At 43.5% G+C, this 23,670-nt stretch overlaps 2 protein-coding genes across 2 annotated transcripts in view; one reads left to right on the top strand and one right to left on the bottom strand.

Annotated features, from left to right (window-relative positions):
- Nucleotides 1–4,455: 4,455 nt before the first annotated feature.
- On the bottom strand, nucleotides 4,456–8,797 carry LOC136443116 (uncharacterized). Its single transcript, XM_066440194.1, has 4 exons — nucleotides 8,578–8,797; nucleotides 7,886–8,013; nucleotides 6,049–6,147; nucleotides 4,456–5,579 (listed from the first exon to the last, which is right to left on the bottom strand). The coding sequence occupies exons 1-4, from the start codon at nucleotides 8,785–8,787 to the stop codon at nucleotides 5,396–5,398; spliced, it is 621 nt and encodes a 206-aa protein (XP_066296291.1). The 5' UTR covers nucleotides 8,788–8,797; the 3' UTR covers nucleotides 4,456–5,395.
- Nucleotides 8,798–12,793: 3,996 nt separating this feature from the next.
- The window catches only part of LOC136443102 (sushi, von Willebrand factor type A, EGF and pentraxin domain-containing protein 1-like), a 38,259-nt gene continuing 27,382 nt past the window's right edge, over nucleotides 12,794–23,670 (top strand). The window contains exons 1-14 of the mRNA XM_066440175.1: nucleotides 12,794–12,835; nucleotides 13,600–13,702; nucleotides 14,524–14,641; nucleotides 15,284–15,462; nucleotides 15,713–15,955; nucleotides 17,047–17,175; nucleotides 17,585–17,707; nucleotides 17,972–18,094; nucleotides 18,889–19,011; nucleotides 19,539–19,730; nucleotides 20,187–20,399; nucleotides 20,862–20,968; nucleotides 21,185–21,311; nucleotides 21,977–22,084. Coding sequence (XP_066296272.1) covers nucleotides 12,794–12,835; nucleotides 13,600–13,702; nucleotides 14,524–14,641; nucleotides 15,284–15,462; nucleotides 15,713–15,955; nucleotides 17,047–17,175; nucleotides 17,585–17,707; nucleotides 17,972–18,094; nucleotides 18,889–19,011; nucleotides 19,539–19,730; nucleotides 20,187–20,399; nucleotides 20,862–20,968; nucleotides 21,185–21,311; nucleotides 21,977–22,084 — 1,930 coding nt within the window. The remainder of the gene's footprint in view (nucleotides 12,836–13,599; nucleotides 13,703–14,523; nucleotides 14,642–15,283; nucleotides 15,463–15,712; nucleotides 15,956–17,046; nucleotides 17,176–17,584; nucleotides 17,708–17,971; nucleotides 18,095–18,888; nucleotides 19,012–19,538; nucleotides 19,731–20,186; nucleotides 20,400–20,861; nucleotides 20,969–21,184; nucleotides 21,312–21,976; nucleotides 22,085–23,670) is intronic.

Genomic DNA, 23,670 nt, shown 5'->3' on the forward strand with positions numbered 1-23,670 from the left:
AGATCTAGCCGGGATTTTCGGTCCCCTCATAGAAAAGTCAACAACGCTTCTTCTGATGAACTTGGAAGGTTCTTTGTCAACTTCAAGGCGCTTATCTGAAGATTTAACACAACTATAAAGGTTTCAAAGCAAAAAGTTTCAGAACTTGGCCATTGAGGGGATTTCAGGGTAAGGGGACACATTTTCCCCGGGGAGATCTGGCCGGGATTTTCGGTCCCCTCATAGCAAAGTCAACAACGCTTCTTATGACGGACTTGGAAATTGTTTTTCAACTTCCCCGAAGACTTAACACAACTATAAACGTTTCAAAAGCATAATGTCTTAGGATTTGGCCATTGAGGGGATTTCAAGGGAAGGGGACACATTTTCCCGGGGTACCCAGGATTTTCGGTCCTCTCATAGGAAAGTCAACAACGCTTCTCCTGATCCATTTGGAATCCTGTTTTTATACTAAGAGACGCTTCTCTGAAGACTTAACACAACTATAAAGGTTTCAAAGCAAAAAGTTTCAGAACTTGGCCATTGAGGGGATTTCAGGGGAAATAAACTATAAACTTTTCAAAAGCAAAAGTCTCCAGATTTGTCAATTAAGGGGGAGGGGGACACATTTTCCCGGGGTAGCCGGGATTTTCGGTCCCCTCATAGGAAAGTCAACAACGCTTCTTATGATACATTTGGAAACCTGTTTTTATACTTAAAGACGCTTCTCTGAAGACTTAACACAACTATAAACGTTTCAAAAGTAAAAAAGTCTCAGGATTTGGCCATTGAGGGGATTTCAGGTAAAGGGGACACATTTTCCCGGGCCGGGGTTAAGCCGGGATTTTCGGTCCCCTAATGAGAAAGTCAACAACGTCTCTTCTGATGGACTTGGAAGCCTGTTTTTCAACAGGAAGACGCTTCTATGAAGATATGACACAACTATAGACATTTGAAAAGCAGAAAGTCTCAGCATTTGTCCATTGAGAGAATTTCGGGTAAAGGGGACACATTTTCCCGGGCCGGTGTTAAGCCGGGATTTTCGGTCCCCTTTCCAATTGCATCAGAAGAGACGTTGTTGACTTTCCTATGAACTAGGGGACCGAAAATCCCGGCTTAACCCCGGCCCGGGAAAATGTGCCCCCTTTACCTGAAATCCCCTCAATGGCCATATGCTGAGACTTTTTGCCTTTGGAACGTTTATAGTTGTGTTAGGTCTTCAGAGAAGCGTCTTCAAGTTGACAAACAGGTTTCCAATTGCATCAGAAGAGACGTTGTTGACTTTCCTATGAACCAGGGGACCGAAAATCCCGGCTTAACCCCGGCCCGGGAAAATGTGTCCCCTTTACCTGAAATCCCCTCAATGGCCAAATACTGAGACTTTCTGCATCTGAAACGTTTATGGTTGTGTTAGGTCTTCAGAGAAGCGTCTTCAAGTTGAAAAAGAGGTTTCCAAATACATCAGAAGAGACGTTGGTGACTTTCAAATGAGGGGACCGAAAATCCCGGCTATCCCGGGAAAATGTGTCCCCTTCAGATGAAATCCCACAATGGCCAAAACCCTTTTCATAGAATCGTCTTTAAGTTGAAAATTAGGGTCCGAAGTAGACCAGAGGAAGATTGTTTCAACTTTCCTATGAGGATACATTATTTGGCGACAATGTCGACAGTGTAGAATTGTTATGTTACAGCCTATGTTGTTGTGGGCCTTCGTACTTTTAGGCCACGCCCACCAGTCTCAAATGTGGACCAATGGCAGGAGGGGGACCGATTTTCCCGGGGGGACCGATAATTCCTGAACACCGGCAATAAGCACTTTAGAGTATGGTATAACCATCTTGTATCAGCCAACGAAAGGGTACATGTATGTCACACCGTCTGAATACAACAAAGCCACTGTAAACTTAGGAGAGAAAGTGTCACACTCACAGCGCAAGTTTTTGAAATTAGTCCCTCCAATAAACGTGTCAGTTTCTCTCCCTCCGTTTCTCTGTTTTTTGCTAAATCTTTTGACAAGACTTCCTCCTGATGTTAGAAGGACAAGATTTCAATGGACTTTCTAGATTTCGTTTAGGGGGCAGATGTTTAAGAATTAGAAGGTGGAACAGAAAAAGTTAGCATTTCGCGAATTCCCCCTCTTACTGGAGAATGAAACTCTTCGGTGGCCAAACTACCCTAGCTACTGGCAAAAGTATTTTCCCCACAGCCAGCGACGAGGAGAATGCGTTATTGTCCTCTTGGGAAACTGTTACAACTGTGGACAGGGACAGTGACAAATGGCACGTGGAACGGGTCATTAGGGTTCTGAAGGCTGGGTGGAGTGGGGGGTAATGATTAGGGTTGTTTCTGAAGGTTAGATGGAGTGGACGGTAATGAGTTAGAACGAGCGAAACTCCAGTCAGCAGTGTGTGCGGACCGAGGATGATGGAAAAGGGAAAAACTAGGAAGAGGCGAACCTTTAAAAAGTGCAATACAAGAAAATAGTGCTTTGTTGCAAAACACGGGTAGAAAACTGAAAATTAGGCGGATCCTTACATCTGCTTGGAGATTACAAGGTGACTAAATGCGGATGTATATCAGGAAAAAAAGAATCCCAGTGTCAAGTCATATTTTTGCCCCTGCCAAGTATTTGCCACGAAACTTCATGGGGTTTATGTGGACACTCAATCGATACTTTATTTGTCTTCCTGTGAAGTGGTTTTAGGTCCCAGTGACCCAGTGACTTTGGCTGATCTGACTTATAACCCTAATCCTACTCTAACCGTTACCATAAACTCTAGCATTAAGTCCACGCGCGCGTACGCACACTACCCAAATTAAAGGAACAAACATCTGGCGGGGCAAAAATTTGACGCAACACCGGCACGTAAAGTTTCGATCTTCACCCTACATCTGCTTGAAGATGATTGATTTACAGCGCTAGCCTTGGTGTTGATTTATACCCCAGCGGGACGGTGATGACTTTACGGCCTTCCCTGTTGTCAGGAGGGCGGGAGGCGAAGTTTATGGACTCCGGAAAACGGACCATATATCACCGGTGGAACGGGCGCTTTGTTCACGCTGTAGGCTGCCATAACGTCCAAGTATTCTCCAAGCAGAGGTTTGGCAAGCAGAGGTTTGGCAAGCAGAGGTTTGGCAAGCAGAGGTTTGGCTAGTAGTGGCCGCAATTTTCAACGCTGTGGAGTGCGGGTAGCCTCTACCAGGCCCCGCGGATGGCTGGAAAAATAGTAGAAATTCGCCAAATAGAGTGAATAGTATGCTAAGTGATCGGCTACGGATAGAGGGTCCACTTTGCCATCAACGGGTCTAGAGGTCGCAAACAGTAATTTCTATAGCGGACTAACTTCTCTGGTATGTTATCCGTCTATTTGGCCAATTTCTACGATTTTTCCAGCGACCTGCGGAGCCTGGTAGAGGCTAGAGTGAGAGCAGCGTTAAAAAAAAGCGGCCACTACTAGCCCCCCGATGAAAACCTGTGCTTGGAGAATAACGTCCAAGCACATATTACCCTCCTTGGCGGCCTTCCACAAGCGCTGGCTTTAATTGTTGGAAGGAGCGCCCTCTAGCGGACGCAGACACGGCCTTGCTGGCATTAGAACCTGGATACTACAATCAGCAAAGACTAACCCCTCCTCTGCAATCTACAGAACCTATTAGGCCCCATTCTTGATTTTAACAGTCCATCTGATCAAGCTCGCACTTATTTGCTACTAAGGGGTTCATCCTTAGTGTCTTCTCAATGTGATAGTGAAATTTTGGGCTTTGAAATTTTGGGCTTGACCCAGGCTTACATTGTAGTTAGCAAACGTTTCAAAACTTAGTATGACTTTGTTCATCATATTGCTTGTTTGCATTGGACTGCCAAAATACTGTTACTTATTGTCATTGTATTTGTCTATGTCAGTTGTAATTTTGATGTTTGATATTAGCTACTTGCTAGAGTGCACCACCTAGTGTCCTGTGTATTCTTCAGTTGACTAATTAAAAAGAAAAGGAACCTGACCCATATGTTGAAAATCGCGAATCAGCGCTTGGAGATTACAAAAAAAGACAGGGGGTCAACCGATGGTCACTTGTAAATCACCACCTTTCACTCGGACGGGTCAATTATACGGGAGATTTATGTTGTTTCCCGAAGGGGCGATTTAGCCGGGCTGGCAGGGGGTCTGTGTTACTTAGTTATTAGTGTTTCCCTACCAGTATGTAGCCATTTAAAGTTGTTGCGAACGATTTGTGCTATGTTTGAAATAAATAGTCTCTTAGAATTGACTGGGCTTTGGACTTTGGCTTATCAAGTTCTGTTTTATGATTGTATAAGAGATTTATGATCGCTACCGGTTTTTTTTTTAATGCCAGTGGTCGAGGAACGCATGTATGGATATCAATTAATAAAGCGGAAGGGTACAGTTTTATATTGATATTCAGGGTAGAAGATATAAAGCCAAACTGAACCTGGACCAAAACAAGAACAGCACATTGAAGCCATGTCAATATTTAATACAATAGGCGCAGAGGATCACCATCAATGTAAATAAATAGATTTAAGCTTTTAAATCTGGACATTAAATAAAATCTGGTCTTTGAAACTGTCGTTTGAAGCCGATTCCTAACATTGTTGCTGCTTGGAAAAATTATGAGAATCATCTTTTGGTTATTCCGATTCAACCTCAGTATTGCATATTGAATATGTACGTTGCATTTGATTCTAAATAGGATTGATTGGTGAGTAACTAGTACTGAACGTTGTTGCTTTCATTGTTGCATAGAATGTTTTCAAGGAAGCTATCGGCAAATGGTCAGAAACGTTGGAATTATAAAAGAATTAATTCCTTAGCATCAAGAATAACAGAAATATAAGCCTCGTTAGTGTTTGGCTTACAAAGTGACAGTAAGGCTTCTGTTTATATTTCTGGCTTCTCGGGGCCCATCGTGCGAGTGAGTTAATCTCCAAGCAGATCTAACGGTGGCAAAGACCGTATCCGACCGGCAAAAGGACTTTTCATAGCCTGAAAGTTTGAAGCAGTCGTTTCAGCTTCCTGTATAGTTTTTCAAGCTCAGCGAAATATTTCCAGCGACTATTTTTAAGAGTAGCTACTGAATTTTGTTAGACCGCATCAAATGTCGTCTTCAATGAACAAATTATGTACAGAACTCTTGTGTAACAAAGCAACAAAGTTTCCCTGTATATTTTGTAAAGCTAACGCTAATTCTATTTAGTTACTGTGCATATAGTGGTTTGTGTAGAATTCTCCTATGTAGTTATGGTAGTCTATCTATCCAAGTAGGTTCCTATATAAATCTATTTTTCTGCAAATGTTTAGTGTTAGGCCACCTTTCCAGTAGACTGCGATCACTGAGCAACTGTACAGCAACCAAGATTGCATTTGCGTGACCCTACGGAGTGACTCGCACCGCCTCAGTTCTTACAACAGCCCGGTTCGCCACAGCATTCGGGTGGACACAAGTCGCAGTGGGGCCTGCAGTCATCCTGGTTGTACGTGGAGCAACAGTCGTACGGACAGCTGTTATGGTCTTCCTCCGAACCACAGCGGCCGTCTCCGCAGAAAGGCTCATAATCCATGTCATCGATAGTAGAATTGCTGTCAAGGGATAATAAAGCCGAAAAAAACATAATCATTCAAAAAACTGCATGCAACTTGTCTCGCTATATGAGTAGGCTCTACCAGCCTCCGAGGGTCGCTGGGAAAATAGTAGAAATTGGCCAAATAGAGTCAATTGTATGAAGGGAGTCGGCTACGGAGAGAGGGTCAAATATGCCAGTGTTACCCTCTATGGCCAAAGCCCCCGGCAAATGTTCTCCCTATAGCCGGCGCGGTTAGTCTGGTAGAGACTACTGTATGAGTGTGGTTGTGGAAAGTTCCGCTACTCAAGCTCGGATTCTGTTTTACAGGTCATACATTTAGTGCTGCGATCACAAATATTTCTACCAGAACGAAAGTTAACGTTTTCATATCATATAGTTTACATCACTTTATAGTTGGATTTTATTCATAATCTAGAAATACTAACAAGAAAGACGAAGTATTGAACTTGATGCGTGTCTCTTACTTGCCAATGGCCTTTAGTAAGTTCTTACAGCCCTTTTCGAAGCAGTCGCTGTACTTCCAGCAAAACCCGGGAATGAGGTTCTTGTGCTTCTTGTCGCACCTGTTGGTGTGAATGAAACAGATGTTATGGACACAAAGTTTAGATCATAACCGAGACCAGTCCCATTGACAGGCTCTACGAGGCGGGCTTTTTGTAGCCTCCATAGCAGGCTCTGAACCGGCCTTTTGGGGGAGCTAAATAATACACATTTTGCAGCCAGCCTGTAACCATCAGTCAGCCCGTAACCATTTTGCCGGCAACATGGTTACGGGGGTGGCTGATGGTTACGGGCTGGCTGCAAAAGGTGTATTATTTAGCCCCCCAAAAGGCCGGTTCAGAGCCTGCTATGGAGGCTAGGCTTTTGGGGGCTTATGATTAGCCTCATTCGCAGACGTCTAGGAGCGCTGGCGTTATTTTTTCGCCGGGAGCGCTTATTCGCGATTTTCAACATGGGCCAGGTTCTCTTAGACTCTACCAGTCTCCACGGGTCGCTGGGAAAATAGTAGAAATTGGCCAAAAAGAGTCAACTGTATGAAGGGAGTCGGCTATGGAGATAGGGTCAAATATTGCAACCCTGCGGATGGGAATGTTATTCTCCATGGCCAAAGTCCCCAGGCAAATGTTCTCTCTACAACCGAAGCGGTTAGTCTGGTAGAGACTAAGGTTCTCTAATGCAGAGGGAGATCGTTTATGCCCCCCCCCCCCAGCATTAGAGAACCTGGTCCATATTGAAAATCGCAAATCAATACTCCATCCAAAAATAAACACCAGCTCTCCTAGACGTCATCGAAGGAGGCTAGCTTATAATGTGCTTTTGTCATGATGACTACTGCACTCAGTCTATTGTGAGCAGCTAGCAGCCTCGAAACCGAATACGCTAGAACTAATATGCCATCAGGAAAAAAGGCATCAGAAAAAAAAAATATCATAAGCCCCCCAAAAGCCCTTCTCTGCTTATGAGACTAACGTAGACACAGTAACGTTTGGCATCACATCTGGAAACACACGCATATTTAAACATATCAAGGTATGGAGTAAAAAGAATAGGCACATGCGTCTTGACACATGGTGGTAATTTTATAAATAATCAGTATGTTTAAGTTATTATATCACGTTTTATGTTTCTTCTGTAAACGTTTATGCTCAGCTATTCACATCATTGTCAATCGCTATTACTTCTGTTTTTTGCACACAATACCCAAATCATGTTTCCATTATTTCAGTCGACCTCTGACCTTTCGCGCTTACTTTTGAGTTTATAAATTATATTTTAATTTTGTTTATTTCAATATTTCAAAATGGTGTCAGTTTTGTTCTTGTAGTTGATTTTGTTGTGAAAACTATACTCTAATGGAGATATGAAGAAAGAAAAAGTCTGACAAGAGGCTTATGAAAATGTCGCACGTTTTGTATACTCACACATCGCCACCGTATTGAATACGATACTTGCTTGCCTTTTTTGGTTTTAGTAAATACTTTAAACAAACTGCTGATGTTGAGTCAAAATATTTTGACTCGCACAAGTTCCGTTTTCCGTGTGTGTATACGTGTACAGCGTTGTATATATATATATGCTGTAAAAAGCGTTCCAATATCCGCTATTGTAAACTAGCCTTTACCAGGCTTCACAGGTCACTGGAAAAATAGTATAAATCAGTCGCAAATTGGAACTTCTTTGGCGGACCAACTCCTCTGGCATGTTATCCGTCTATTTGGCCAATTTCTACTATTTTTCCAGCGACCTGTGGAGCCTGCTAGAGGCTGATTGTAGACAACTATTTTCTTTTATATCACTCACGCCTTCTTCACTTTAGTCTGGCCGTCACAGCCTCCACAGTCGAACGTGCTGATTTTTTTCTTCGCGTTGCCCTTGTCTACTCCACAGTGACCGCAGTAGTCTCCATCACTGGCTCCATCGTACGTGGTCTGTTGGGAAAAAAGGAAAATGTTGCTGTAAAGTCATTTTGTCCCTTCAAAATAATCGAAAACTAGTGTTCCCCTTTGTTCTAGATATTTTAGCTTGCAAGACATGTGTGTCAGTATTTATAGAATTTCTCTTGGTTCTTCCTACTTTTGGCAGTGGTGGTAAAAGTTTTCTATACGAGTGACACCGAGCACATTTTGCGAACTCAAATATACAAATTGGATTATTCCCCCTCAAAATTTCGTACTATGAGGCAGTTGTCTATGATCTCAAAGCAAATATTGGGTTTGGCTCAGTGTTTTACTAAAGTTTTTAGTTTTTTGAGGCCTAGCTCTGGTGTGGCCCGCGTCTTTAGGAGAAGAATATTCAGTTATGTACCTTTGAAAGGTACATAACTGAAACTAAATTCCAAAAAAGGACGCATATAACATCCCGCATCATACATCTGTTGGCTTTGTCCATTTCTTACTTGGATACTTTACTTGAATACTTTATCTATTCCAGCCAAGTCCTCTGGGACACAAAAAGAACCAGTCGTCCCGCACATGAAAAAAACAACTACTCACCCCGTCGCAGACAGGTTGCCCGTTATTCTCATCACAGTTGTTGCAGCAGATGTAGTAGTGGAGTCCACTCTTGCCGCCCCATTTAAAGTAGCAACATTGACCCTCTGGAGGTTGTTTAGGGGCAGCTGCTGCCGCTTCTTCTCCCTGGGCCAAACACTGGCCAGGGAAGGCGAGGGCCACGCAGAGTACTAGAAGTGCTAAATGAGCCATGATCAGTGTGTGACGACGTGGCAACTTCTATATTAAACTAGAAAATGAAAACGTGGCAACGGCAAGTTACCAGGATGTGCAGTTATGAAATTACTCCGCGTACATTCCTGTAGTACTCACTGATGTGATAACTCCCACTACAACAACGCAGGTTTGTAAGACTTTTTTTTCAAGAACGTGGTCCATGAAGTGTTTGAGGTTGTCACCGATCCAGCTAGTTTAGTACAAATCTGAATACAGTTGAATTTATCGTTGGTGGACAGTTGCCAATACACAAAGAAGTTAAGTCGGACGTATTTGTATAGGAGGTCGGTGTGATATGTCTGTTGTGTATATGTTATACGCACTAGAAAGTTCTGTAGCTAGAGTTCGACGACCACATACCTCCGCGAATACATTTTGGTGATACTAAGTTAAAGCAAAGATCTTGAAATCTCTAACAATACAATCTCGACCGTAACATACGATTAAAGGGAACAACCCATAAGAGTACAACGAGTAATTCTAAGCCTAAAACCACATACACACATTTGACTGTAGCAGTACAGCAGCCAGGGCTCTGACGTCACTGGAGGCTGGAGGTGGGGGGGGGGGGGGGGTTACTGAAGTATCAACAACATGCCCTACTGTGTGCATCGTAGAAGCTTCCATAAGTTGTTAGTAAACTTCAAGAAGCTTTGGCTTGTTATCATGAGAAGTTAGCACAGAAAGAAGCATAGGACAGGGCATGTTCTAATACAGCTCAGGCGTGTTTGGTAACAGTTTATCAATACGTTTTCGTTGTAAATAGCAACGTCACTCGGCCAGATGGGTCACAAATACTAAAAGTATGCAACGAACCTATTGTGTATGATCTAACCGGGACTATCGATAGTAGTACCATCTGAACTGCACAGTGCAGATAGGACCTCTAGCGAGATAGAGATGAAGTGCAGCCTCCAGTCAGCGCCCTGACCCAGGATCACCGGGGCAAATGCAAGTGGGTAAACTCCAAGCCACAAGGCTAGTCGACAAGAGTGTGTTCACTTCCTTTTACCTTCCACGAACCCATGTGGAAGTGATCTCACTAACAACCGGATACCGCAAGCTGGCAAGTTCCAAGTATCGGGCACTTTATACAGCTGAAAATGCAAAATATATCTGTGCTGCTATTATTTCAGCGACTATTGGTATCAAATAATCCCTCTTACAAATAATCTTGTTTGTTTATGATAAACAGGTTGGGTACACAAAGCAACAGACAAATAAGATGCAACCTGCAAGATAAGTACAGCCGCAGTATGTGTCTCTAGTTGGTTTCTTGCCCGAATAAACAAGGAAATACTGAAAATAAATCCAAACTGATCTTAAGATACATATATTTGATGTCTTATCTAAAAGAATGAAGTAACACCCCCACCCCACAATGGGACAGTCTGTTATTGAGTTTATACTGATTACAGTCGAGATAGACGCCACATGGTATACAACGAGGGCACAAAATCCGTTTAAATCGCGTTTCAAGACGGCACAAAACTTTGATCTCGTTGACAGGAAGTCGCCGTTAAGTTAAAGTCATTAGAGAACATCTTCTCGGCGCTAAGATGGAAAAGTGTCTCGTGATTGTGGCGGCGATTTTACTAGCTGTAAGCGCGGCTGTTTCGGGGAGGGCATTCTCGTTATCAGGTAAGTCTACAAGGCCAGCTTTTATCACGGTGATAAGAGTTCAGCTATATAGCAATCTGGGCAGCGAAATGCAGTGATTTGCTGGCAACTAGAGACAGTCTACAAATCATACATGTATATAGTAACTTGGTGAGACTGATCGAACCAGTTAAGTTCATAAGACTGAGCCACTAGTCGTGACGAAACATGTACTACTCTCCAAGCTCCGGAGGGGTCTCGGCTGGTTTTTGACGTGTTTCTAGGCGTTTTTGTCGGGCTTTCTACTTTGTCACGTTTTTCTTTTGTATAGCAGTGTGGGTTGGCTCTACCAAAAAAAAAAAAAACTGACAAAGTAGAAAGCCCGACAAAAACGCCTAGAAACACGTCAAAAACCAGCCGAAACCCCTCCTCTACTTGGAGAGTAACATGTACAGTATTTGCAGGTCCATTTTACAGGGGAAATTACCCCTGCTCTTTTCTACAAGTACAATGAGCTACGACGAACAATGGAACACGACATACAAGATGAATATGCAAATCACACCGAAAAATAAATATTATATTATAACGGGCTTATCAACAGCTTTTATCAGGGATACTTGTTTGAGATAATATTATTGTGGATTGCTCAGTATACAACTAAAGGGATCTGTGGCACAAAGGAGGGAAAATTAAACACATCAAATTCACCTGTCTCGTCCTTCGCAAACACAAACTAATTTGCCTAATATGTTTCCCTTATCGTATTATCCTTTGTTTTCCACGTGTTAATTTGTGACGGTCACTTGTAATAAAGACCGCATGCACAGGCTGGTAATGATAATCTCAAAACAAGATGCTCAGCAGTAGCAAAGACGATAAACAGTTCACCAGATCATTTCCTCGCTTGGCCAAGTTGCCAAAGGTGTATTAGAAGCGGGCCAACATGTAGCCTGGTCCCAGTCTCTAGGGTCGGCTTAGTGGTGTTTTACCGGGCCAGTCAGTTTCTGATGGCCTTTCTACCTCTGGCTGCCATCCTACTTCCGCTACACCCTACTCCGCTGCCTTCCTACTTTTCCGCCGCCCTAGGTGCCGAACTAATTAATCCAAGGCCGTAAACAACACCCCGAGCGGACTAAGCTGTCTGGGCGGGTGAGGGTCACTCACAGTGCCGTAGAGATATCGGGGAGGCACCGAGGGTATGGATTCCAGGCTAGCCTACATGTCAGTTCACTGGACACGAGGCGATTTCTCAATGAGAGTTAGGTTTAGAGTTACGAGGTCATTTCCACTAGCTATGACCTTCAATAGTTACAAAGTTGTTTTTCCGTTTCATGCATGTTCTGTCTGCGGTGTCAGATCCCCGATATATGCCATAGCATTTCTAAAGTGGTAAGACTAGAACGTGCAATAAAGATTAGAACGTGCAAAACGAGAATAGAGTTTACAGTAAAACGTGCAAAACATATTGTCGAACCTTTGGACCCGTAGTAACTAATCTCCTAAGTGTTTGTTTGTTTCACCTTTTGGACCTTTGGCCAACAACATAATTAGTTTAGATTTTTGTGTCCTGTGATTGTGCTTCGTCCGTACCTGTTGATAAATACGTTGCGCATCGTCAGTCAAAGATATAACAATAAAGCAATAATAAAGTATAACGTTGATGTTGCAATAACTACCGGGCATCTGTACAAATGGCACGATTCCGCATATCAAGCTTCAGCTTTAATTCAGTATGACAAACTGTGAAGCGCTTGTATCTCAACAAGTTCAATCCACCTACCCCCTATTGGTAGTCTCTACCAGACTAACTACGCCGGGTATAGGTATAGGGAGAATATTTTAATGTATAAAATATTAAAATATTTGGCAGGGTTTCCTTTGCCTCGCGGGGCGAAATATGATCTTCACCGTGGACTGACTCTACTGGCTAATTAGTTCCTTTTCAGCCTTATTGTACGATCCATACGCCCCTAGGAAGGCCCGGTGGAGACCACCTTACTGGACTTAATAATCTGCACTGCTCAAAAGGAATGAAAAGCGTTTAGTTTCTTTAATAAAGTTTTGTGTTACTTACCGACATCTTTTCCACAGGAGCTGTGCTTCGCCTCCCAGAGCGGGAAAACGCCATGTCAGACATCTTCGCCGCAAATGAAGGTTTGTTGCGTTTAATGTTATCATATCTTACATGCGTTTAGGTAAACTGCAGTCAAATTTACAACATTTGTACATGTAACTTGAAATTCAGTTTTCTTACTTTTCACTTGGTTTGTGCAAGCCCGGTAATCTTACTATAAACTTTTAGCAAGAATATGGTATAATTATACTGCAAATCAAATAAATCAATCTATATTCGCCGATGTTTATTTCCAATACAGGAGCAATGGAACGGTTGAATCTGGTGGAGGGAGACATCCGAATGCCGGTGAGATGCAATTCTATAATAATGGTTTATTGGTCAGAAATTACCCGTGCAATGGCAGCCAGTGCTGAATTGCTGCATGGTTTACAATATGAGAAATACTGATAACTTTATGGGGGTGCTTGGAAAGGTGCTTAAAAGCACCTGTTTTGCCCTCCCTTCCTGCATTGTTCCCATACCATACCTCGCACATGTTTGCTTGAGTGTGGCATCACTGTGTATTTTTTTGGATGTTGGAATAAAAAATAATAAAAAAGTATGTATAGCCAAGTTCTCGCCACATCCTTACTCACCTCGACCAATCAAACCACGTGAATCGCATTGAAACTCAGATTTGTATCAGCCATTTCCCGACAAATCCCTTTCTAACTTGCGTTAACGACTACATCTGACAAAACAAACTCGCCAGTGAGATGGTGGAGGGTGTCAGCTTTCCAAAAATGTTTCTAGATTGACAATTTTAGCACTTTGGAAGTGATTGAAAGCGACCGCGATTCAACGTTTGAAAAAATTGTTTCTACTACTTTTCTCGAAACGTTAAATCGCGGTCACTTTCAATCACTTCCAAAGTGCCAAAATTGTCAATCTGAAAACGTCTTTTGAAAGCTGACACCTTCCACCATCTCACTGGCGAGTTTGTTTTGTCAGATGTAGTCGTTAACGCAAGTTAGAAAGGGATTTGTCGGGAAATGGCTGATACAAATCTGAGTTTCAATGCGATTCACGTGGTTTGATTGGTCGGGGTGTTACTATTTTGTCTCCCACAGGCGGGAGAGGCAACTCACCATCTGCACAAGAGGAACGCCGTCCTATACAAGGACTACACCTGGGTCAGCAAAGTTGTGCCTATCTCTTTCAGCAATGATCTGTGTATGTTTGTTTCTTCATATGTTTGTCTATGCCTATAAAAGTTAAAGTCCTCCCACGTCACTTCGTGGAACATATGGCGGCGCCCATCTCCGATTCGCAACCCTTGGGCCACACAACTTTGTGCAAGTCTCTACGCAGGGGGCTAGTCCGATGGTAGTGATGTGGGTTTAACGTCCATACTCTTTCCCAAATGCTGAGTGCTAAGCAGAGAAAGCAGTATGGGCCATTTTTAAAGTCTTTGGTATGACCCGGCCGAGGTTCGACCTCACGACCTACCGTATGCAAGGCGAGCACTCTAACCACTCTACCCACTCGGCCATTGCACCGGTTGCCTATAGGTATTTTCATAACGTTGGCATAATCTTGAAATCTTAAAATTGAATAAAGAATTATCATTATAATCATACCCTTTACAAATCGTGTGATAATCTATTCTTTTCATTTTCAAAAGGGTGTATTTTTTAACTGGTGATAGCTCCTGTGGTGACCGGTGAACCATGCATGGCATCAAACTTATCATAAACAGCATTATCAAAATTCAAAAGTGAAGTTGTTCTACGATGAAGCTGGTCTAAGCTATTACAGGTTGATTTAAACAGTCAATTCTTTGTCAAACCGGATTTCTGTTTATCTAGTAGTTTTCCCGCCTTTAGTATCTCGCACCTGCGCACTAAGTACCAGGGGCCAGGACCCCTGATGCAGCTTTCTTCTCTGGACAGAAAGTTCTGAGTTCTGTCAATACAACACGTGAGTTCTTATACGTGTGTGAGTCGTGATCTTTACCTAGTTTAACAATTTCCCCCTCTCGTTTGATCTGGCAGCCCCTGCAGCACATATAGCGGTACAACAGGCCATTGACGAGTACCACAAGAAAACCTGCATCCGGTTCAAACAGCGCACCAACGAGAGGGAGTACATACACTTCTTCAAGGATGAGGGGTAACTACACCTTCACTTGATAATGGCCTTGAAGAAGTTAGGATCTGAGAAGAGTATAGTTTGATGACGACAACAATTCACGCCAAATGTTGCTTCTTTCTCCCTTATGTATGCAGTATTGTTAATCATCGGTGACTGTACAGCAAGAACACATGAGAACTGATATATGAAAATCTAATTAATAGATCGTTGATAATTAAAGAAGCGTATCCTGCAAATTGTGTACGTTTTGTTGTCTTTTAACTTAAACATTTGCGTCATGGATCATGTTGGTAAATTCACAAGTCATACATATATTATTTTGTCAGCTGAACGGTCTCCATCCAGTGGACAAGGGGCCTTATGGCAGTTACATAGGGTGAATGTAGTGTATCATTTCTATCTTCCGAAAATAATTTCATCAGGTTGGTAGAACATAGGATATTGGGAGTTTCTCTTAACACAATCAGGTAATCTCAAAGCGCCACCTACATCGGCTACATATAGCGGTGAGAAGCAGTACTTCAGTTAGAAGCTCTGATGGCGAAACGTCAGCAGGTGAGATTACCTGGTTGTGTTAAAAGAAACTCCAAATGTCCTGGCATTACTATCATTACACAACATCTCCATGGGAATAATCACATTTTGTTCCAAACATCTCAGATGCTGGTCTTACATTGGGCGTGTGGGGAGCCAGCCGAACCGGATCTCTCTGGCCAGCGGGTGTGAGACGAAGGGCATCGCGATCCACGAGCTGATGCACGCTCTGGGGTTCGCGCATGAGCAGAGCCGTTACGACAGGGACAACTTCGTCACTATCAACCTGGACAACGTCAGGCCGGGTGAGGGAACCAAACTGTCGTGTGGTATTGTATTTCAGGACATGCCCGGTATCTTGAATAGCTAATGGCTAAACGTAGAATTTTGCGCGTGCTGGGGTTCTGGCACGAACAGAGCTCCTTTAGATTATTTTCCCTTCGGCATGACTCAATCTCTGCTTCTTTGATTGGTCACTATAGATTTTACAGTTTGAATCAACAGTTGCATTTGTTTCATGTGCTATATCACTAAAATAAGTACATTTCCACGCAGGAAGAAATGGAGAGAAGGACTTTTACTACGGGAACTTTGACAAACTCACAAGAATCAACAGCCAGACGCTTGACACCACGTACGACTACCACTCCATTATGCACTACCCCACCGACGCCTTCGGGAAAAGCGGGAAAACCACCATCGAGCCGAGGCTGGGGAGACAACTGTACAAGTGGCTGGGACAGCGGAACGGCCTGAGTGAGATAGACACTCTGAAAATCAACAGGCTGTATGAATGTGGTGAGTTCTAGAAATCGTATTCGTATCTACTCTCCAAGCAGAGGAGTGGGTCCGGCAGGTTTTTGGCGTGTTTTTAGGCGTTTTTGTCGGGCTATCTACTTTGTCATGGTTTCTTTGACAAAGAAACCATGACAAAGTAGATAGCCTGACAAAAACGCCTAAAAACACGGTGACGCCAAAAACCTGCCGGACCCACTCCTCTGCTTGGAGAGTAATTCTTATCATTGAAATAGAAATAGTGATTAGTTCCAGTCCTTTTCATTCAATCCGTAACCTTGGAGTGGCCACCTTATATATATATCATATTATTGTAGACCATTCCCCAACGATTTCATTATGTTAATGTATATATTTGCATGGTAGTTACTGAGCCAAATGATTTATACTGTATTCATGAATTGTACGCATTAACTATGTATGTACTATGATAGTGTAATGATCTTACTGTTTGCGGGTCAGCCGTTACCAGCGAAAGCTGCCTAGGCTGACCCATTGTATTTGTAATGACTTGTCTTTCATTGTCAATAAATACAAATACAAATACCTGGTCTTGTTGCGAGGTGACCATTGAGCAATCCAGAGGGCGGAGTTCGAACCCCGCTCCGGTTTGATGCGAGGGATTGCATCGGTCATTTCGGATGGGGACGTAGTGACAGTAGAGCTTGATGCGTTAAGGCGTCAATGCTCGGTTATCTTACGTACAGGGAGGTTTGATCCAAACCTCTGTACGTAAAATAACCCAACACACTAATCGAGAAGAGTAGAAGTGACCCACTGTGCTTGGCTCAAACGCTAGCATAAGTGAATCCGCAGTGTACTTCTACTAGCTAGACGAAAGAGGCATCATGCTTCAATTGAGAATAACCGCTTTGCTTTTACCCTTTACAGGGTGAAATAGTTGAATTCTTGACGTATGACAAACCATGTTATACTGCATACCAAAACGCTAGCTTAAACGAATCCACAGTGCACTTCTACTAGATCGACGAAAAAATATAATGCTTCGATTAAGGATAACTGCTTTGCTTTTACCTTTTATAGAGTAAACCAGTTGAACAGTTGAAATCTTGAGAAACATGATGTCGTTCCAGACATGGTTGTGTGCACGGATGAGCCCGACGTGTTCGCCTGCCAGCAGAAGTGCGTCAAACTGAAGAGCGGGTTCACGTGCGGCTGTCACCGTGGGTTCTCCCTGGACAGCGACGGGTACCACTGTTCTGGTAAAAAATATCCTTTAGTTAGGAATCTATATATCATTATCAAGATAAAAATGAGGAAAAATTAGAGTTTGGGCTGTCTTTACAGCTCAGGAAAACGACGGGTTGAACTGTTATCGAAGAAAAGAAAAAGTTATCGAAAAACTGAAGCAGTTCAAAAGACAATATATTATGTATTTGTTAGAAGTAAAGTTATTTTGTTAACTAATCTATTTTCGTCGGATAAGTATTCGTGCACATGTTGCTTGTTGTTCAAAATCACCATTTTTGCACCAATCACCTGATCCTAAGCTCCACGAAGAATAAACGTAGAATTTATAAAAATTGCAGGAATGTTGCGTGTACATCACGAGAAACACACAGTAACGATTGAAACATGTTTGTTGTTGTTGTTGTTGTTTACTTCTATCAGATGTGAACGAATGCGCCGATGGAAATTTCGGCTGTTCTCACCGTTGTGTCAACCTGATCGGAGGAGCCTACTGCGCATGTCCGAAAGGACACCATCTCAGCGATGACGGGAAGACTTGCACAGGTGAGGTGATGACGTCATCTGGGCGTAGTCTTCGAGGTCAAAGTTAAAAGCTTTGTATATCTTTGTTTAAAGATGTGTGATTTTCGAATAGCTGTTTAATTCGACGCGTCCATTGTGTTAGGCCCTCTATTTTGCCCGACCTAAGACACTCCAAAACACATTCAACCAGACGTTAACGGTTTCAGGCGACATTTTAGCTTAATTCTTTTTAACCTCTGCTTGGAGAATAACTGAGCCAAACCAAACCTTTCAATCTTTCCTCAGAAACAAACGAGTGTGCGCGAGGGAACGGCGGTTGTGAGCACCAGTGTACAGACAGCCAGGGGTCGTTCCAGTGTTCCTGTTTCGACGGCTTCAGACTCAGACGGGACGGCTACACATGCGAGGGTAGGTTGTTGAGAGCTAGAGACATATGAGGTTTTACAATGTTGAGATTCGAGGTTTAGATAGGATTTAAACCTCCGTGATTAGTCAAACCGTTTACTGACCACTGACCATACAATCAAACCTGTACAAGGGACCATCTGTACATGCGGTACTCTCCAAGTAGAGGTTCAGTTCCAACTGTGTTTCTTTTAAATTAAGGTGTATTTAGGCGTTTTTGTCAGGCTTTCTACTTAACAAAGTGTTCTCAGGTATCATGGGTATGCTGGCCTGCATAAAGAAAACGGGACTAAAATAGAAAGTCCGACAAAAACGACGGCTTCAAACTCAGACGGGACGGCTACACATGCGAGGGTAGGTTACGTTGTTGAGAGCTAGAGACATACGAGGTTTTACAATGTTGAGATTCTGTCGCTAGCTGTAGCTATAGGGTTTTACGTATTAGCGATGTGTGAAATGTTTCGCTGCAGTACTGAGGAAAACCGCTCGGGGGCCCAACTTGAATCGACTTGTCCACACACCAAATATTATCACATTCCATCCAGATATGAATAACCACACAGACACACACACACACACACACACACACACACACACACACACAAACCAAACACACACACACACACACACACACACACACACACACACACACACACACACACACACACACACACACACACACACACACACAAACCAAACACACACAGTCTCTCTCTTTTGCTCTCATATATAGATATAGATAACATTAGAGCGAAAATGAGATATCTAAACCGTATTTCGATTTTTCTCGTCAATAGACGTTGACGAATGTGCGTCACGTGACCACGGCTGCCAACAGGAGTGCGCCAACTACGTGGGCGGTTACCACTGCGCATGTCAGGCGGGGTACGAGCTCCAATGGGACGGAAGGACTTGTGAAGGTACAAAATAGATAATAACATCTTAATGATATGAACTTTATTAGCAAAATTGCAGACATACGTACAGCTAGTCTGAATTACCCTATGCTAGTTTACATCACCAGTTACTATGAAGTGAAAAGGACCCCTATCCTATCTTAAAAGCTCATACAATATCAAACATGCCTTCATCAACGGATCATAACTATATATTATCCTTAGCAATAAGCACTATGTAGAAGTCAAACACACAGTGCTACCAGTGGACTAGCCCTGTTGCAGTATTATCAGGGACCACACCGTTGTGTGGCCCAAGGGCAACTAGAGACGGGCACCGCCATATAGTCTATGAAGGACTAATAATTCTCCTAAACTTTGTCAGTACTAGTTTTGAGGTCATGATGGTGTTGGAATTACTTAGGCTTTTTACAGGTTTGCGATAGCAAAACCTGTTCTAATTTTGCTGGCAAGTATGGGCGCCGCCATGTTGGGTGTGACCATTTTGACGAAAGGGGTGTTTTTTTCTCTTTCTCTCCTACCTTTCTCAGAGATCCATTGTTACGGACTGGCTGTTCCTGTCAGAGGGTCTGTCCATCCAGCTGAGAACTGCTCCACTAACGGCGCACGCGCAGGACAGCAGTGCGCCTTCTCCTGTCACCCTGGGTACGAGCTGGTCGGCAGCGAGAATCGAACATGTCTAATCAACGGAACCTGGGAAGGAGAGCATACCGACTGCAGGGGTAAGATGAACAACTTGTGATAATCCATGAGTTATAAACATGGACATAAACTTGCGACAATGCATAGGAAACTGCCAAGATATTAGAAACTCAACCCCAGTCAAACCTGTGCAAGTGACCGCCTCTACATAAGGACCACCTGGACTTTGTAACCCCTTTTTGGTGGCCCCTTAGATATTTTTGTCCCATTGACACAAGCATTAGGAATCCTGTATATAGTGACCACTTGTCCGCATAGCTAGACAAGATTTTATAGGTCCTGACAGACACACACACACACACACACACACACACACACACACACACACACACACACACAAACACGCAGAAACACACACACACACACACATCTTCTTGGGCAGATTTGACAGAACTAATACATTGCATATTATCTTCTTATATGATCTTTTGTAGAGTAGATTAATTTCTTACTCGTTTTCATCTTTTTGTCCGTAGCTAAGCTGTGTGACGCGCTAGCCCCGCCTAGCAACGGTTCCCTGTCTCCGCCGTCCTGTGCGGACCCGGGCGCGCTGCGTGTCGGGAAGGAGTGCGTGTACGTCTGCGGACCGGGGCTGGAGCTGAACGGTACGGCAGCCCGGGTCACCTGCACCGCCGGGCCGAACGGGACCATGGTCTGGGACAACCTCGAAACACCCGCATGTATCCCAGGTAAAGACGCCAGAAGATAGTAAAACCTTCCAATAATTTCTTATCTTGAATTGAGATTGATCAAGTTTGATATTAAACGGTACGACAGACCTGGGTCACCTCGCGGGGCCGAACGGCACCATGGTCTGGGACAACCTCGAAACGCTCGCGTGCATTCTAGGTGAGTTGGTTATAAGAAAGTGTAACTTCCATAAGAAGTTTTATTCACATTTAAGAGCATCAAGGTTTTGAAAAAAAGACGAAAAAAAATGAAAACAAAAATTAGCAAACGGGACCTTAGTCTTGGTCAACCCCGAAATACCCACATGCATTCCAGGTGAGCTAGGAAAGTGAAAATTTTATTGGAGGTTTTTGTTAAACAAGTGTCCAAACAGCCAAGGCTTTTTCTGAGATGAAAGAATGCGGTCACATTATTTGACTAATCTTTACTCCTTCTTCATCTTTATTTGGTAAACCTTTAAGATGAAGACCCTTGGATGCAGTGCCCTCACAGACTGCACGTCCCGACCGTCTGTGGGAGAGACTACGCCTCCGCCAATCTCACCGCGCCCCTTACTAACTTAGAACAGGTTTGTTGGTCTACTTATTAGTTTATTTGTTTGTTTGTTGTTTGTCCGCATAACCTAATCTCCACGCAGATCTACACGGTGCCAAAAATCGTTTATGCTAGCCAGAGAAGCTCCATAGATTATATGGCATTTTTGGCCATTTTCAGACCACAAATGTACATTTAGGGCTCCTGTGCCCTGGTATTGAAATAACAAACCCTGCTTCTATGCCACCAGGTCTATGTTGATGGGAACTTGACGCTAGGACCGAACAACTTCACCGTGGGGGAGACTGCCGTGTTGTTTTACGGCTTCACGGCTGGAGGAGACAAAGTGGAGTGCGAGACAGCTGTGGTGGTTACAGGTAGGTCCGAGATTCTCGCGGTGGTTTTGTTTCGCTGTAGGAAGGAAAAAAAGTGTTGTAAATTGGCGTTCGAAACAATTCTGTAGTACTGTAGTCATGCAAGGGAGACATTATGGATTCGCAGTGGAGAGGTAACCGAGAAAATAAAACCATCGCGAAATTTTCCAAATTCACAGTACTCGCAAAATAATCTACTAAGAGGAGATCGTTACTTTTGTCCGAATGGTGCCCGTTTTCAGAAAACGGGGGTCAGTTAGCAGAATGTAACGATATTTTTATGACTTTTTATTCCATTCATTGTAGGTCATGTTAACGTTGTAAGTTCGTCTGTACTTTTGTTGATGAGCCGTTACCAGCGAAAGCTGCCTTGACTGACTCAGTCCAGTGAAATGAATTGTCTCATTTTCAATACATAAAAATACACATGTGCAAATAGATCACTTGCTTCAGTCTATGCCTGGTGAGTAGGTTCAGGTAAGTTAATATGATAATAAGTATGATGATTAGAAAATATATTTTACATGCTTTGATCAATTGGAAAACGTTAAACAATGTTAAGGACCAAAAACCTTCACAATGTCCAGGTGGCCCTTGTGTAGAGTATGTCCTTACACAGAGGTGGTTGTACAGGTTTGGTTGTAGTTTGTTGTACATTATCCCTCCAGACGCCGAGCACCCGGAGTTTGTGAGCTGCCCTGAGTCATTCGAGGTGAACAGCTCCCGGCAGTTCCCGCACGTGCGCTGGCAGGAACCCGAGGCGCGGGACAACGTGGGTATGTGGACATGGATTACATCTTCTCCTCACTTCCTTCTTTTTCCTGTTTTCACAGCAAAATGAATATCTGGTACATGGCAGGTACCATTCTGCGTACGGAACGCTTACCTTTGAGGAGCCGGCATCGCTAACCTATCGTCTTGTAAAAAAAAAAAGTTTTAATCAAATTTGCTTTTAAATCCCAAAATTTTGAAAGGTTCATAACATGTATTGGTTCATAACATGTATTGGTTGAATAAAGGTTGAAAAAAAAATGTACAGATTCTTGATTTGTCTTGAACCTACAAACCAACATTGGGGAACGTCTTTGCATTGGGCTTGTGTCATAGCTCAACTCTTGGTTTGTGTTTAATTGTACTGTGAAATTAAGCTTGACAACTTGCAGGGTCTGTCTACGTAGTTAACCTTTAGCACACTGAAGTAGCCGTTTGACACCCTGTAGCTAGCAGCGTCAGCCAGCAGGGAGAAGGTTAGCCTCCTTTGCAGGCTCCCATGCATTTTTTGAAAGCTTATCTGGGCCAGGGTCTTTTCCTGGGGAACCCGTATTGCTGGGGAAACCTAGCATGCCGCCATTGCAATATGAGTTCCCCTGGGTAAAAGACCCTGCTCCCGATATGTTAAAAAAAACGCGAATCAGCACTCCCCCAAAAATATCGCCGGCGCCGCCTGGGAGCCCTGGAGAGGAGGCTAGAGAAGGTAAGGAAAATGCTGAAACAAAAATCAAGTCGCCCTTAAATGTTGTTGCAGGAGTGACGGCTGTGAGAAGGACGCGGTTCCCCAAAGGCCGCATGACGTGGGGGCAGTACAGCGTCCGGTACACCGCCAGGGACCGGGCCGGCAACCACGCCGTCTGCAGGTTCAACATCCGCGTCACAAGTGAGCAGGGCATTTTTTCTTAGGTGGTGGGGGAATTTAGACCTAACGGTTTAGACCGTTCATTTAGACGTCTAGACCTGTTAATGATTTAATTTAAATAAATAAATCTACTAGTATTATTATAAACGGTTCAATAGCCGGGAATTACGCCGTCTGCAGGTTCAACATTCACGTCACAAGTGAGCAGGGCATTTCTTCTTGGGTGGTGGGGAAATTTAGACCTTGCTGAGATGGGAAAAAAGTGATCTTAATCCAGTTTTAGCTCGCTGAAGAGCTAATCTTCCACTGGTCGCGACAGAGTCCAGTATTTACAGGTAATTTGCACGAAGGAAATTCCCCTAGCTCTTTTCGACAAGTACAGTGAACATTTGACCATGGCTAAATGTCCCGTCCCAAGCACTGCGACCCTTTCCGGTAGCGACACAGCCGGGATCGAACCCGCGGATTTTAGTTCCAGATCGAGGCAAGGCCGCTAACCAGTGGGCTACGCACGCTACCAATGGACTTACCTCCAAGCAGATCAGTCTTTGAGATGCGCCTTTTGTATGTGATCCGTGAACCTTACTGTAACAAATATGATAATACCTTTGCTCTTCATTTCCACAGGACCAGGCTGTCCGCCCCTACCTCCCCCCGACCACGGTATCCTGACGTGTGACAGGTGGTCACATGGACAGTTCTGTGACCTGACCTGCAATACCGGGTACA

This window comes from Branchiostoma lanceolatum, chromosome 10 (assembly GCF_035083965.1).
Source record: "Branchiostoma lanceolatum isolate klBraLanc5 chromosome 10, klBraLanc5.hap2, whole genome shotgun sequence".
NCBI lineage: Eukaryota > Metazoa > Chordata > Leptocardii > Amphioxiformes > Branchiostomatidae > Branchiostoma > Branchiostoma lanceolatum.

Excerpts from the sequence above, each read along its gene's own strand:
- LOC136443116 (XM_066440194.1), bottom strand. The coding sequence starts at position 8,787 with ATGGCTCATTTAGCACTTCTAGTACTCTGCGTGGCCCTCGCCTTCCCT. Across the intron at positions 8,014-8,577 it reads GGCAACCTGTCTGCGACGGG|ACCACGTACGATGGAGCCAG; the intron begins GTGAGTAGTTGT and ends TTTTCCCAACAG. Across the intron at positions 5,580-6,048 it reads TTACTAAAGGCCATTGGCAA|CAATTCTACTATCGATGACA; the intron begins GTAAGAGACACG and ends ATCCCTTGACAG.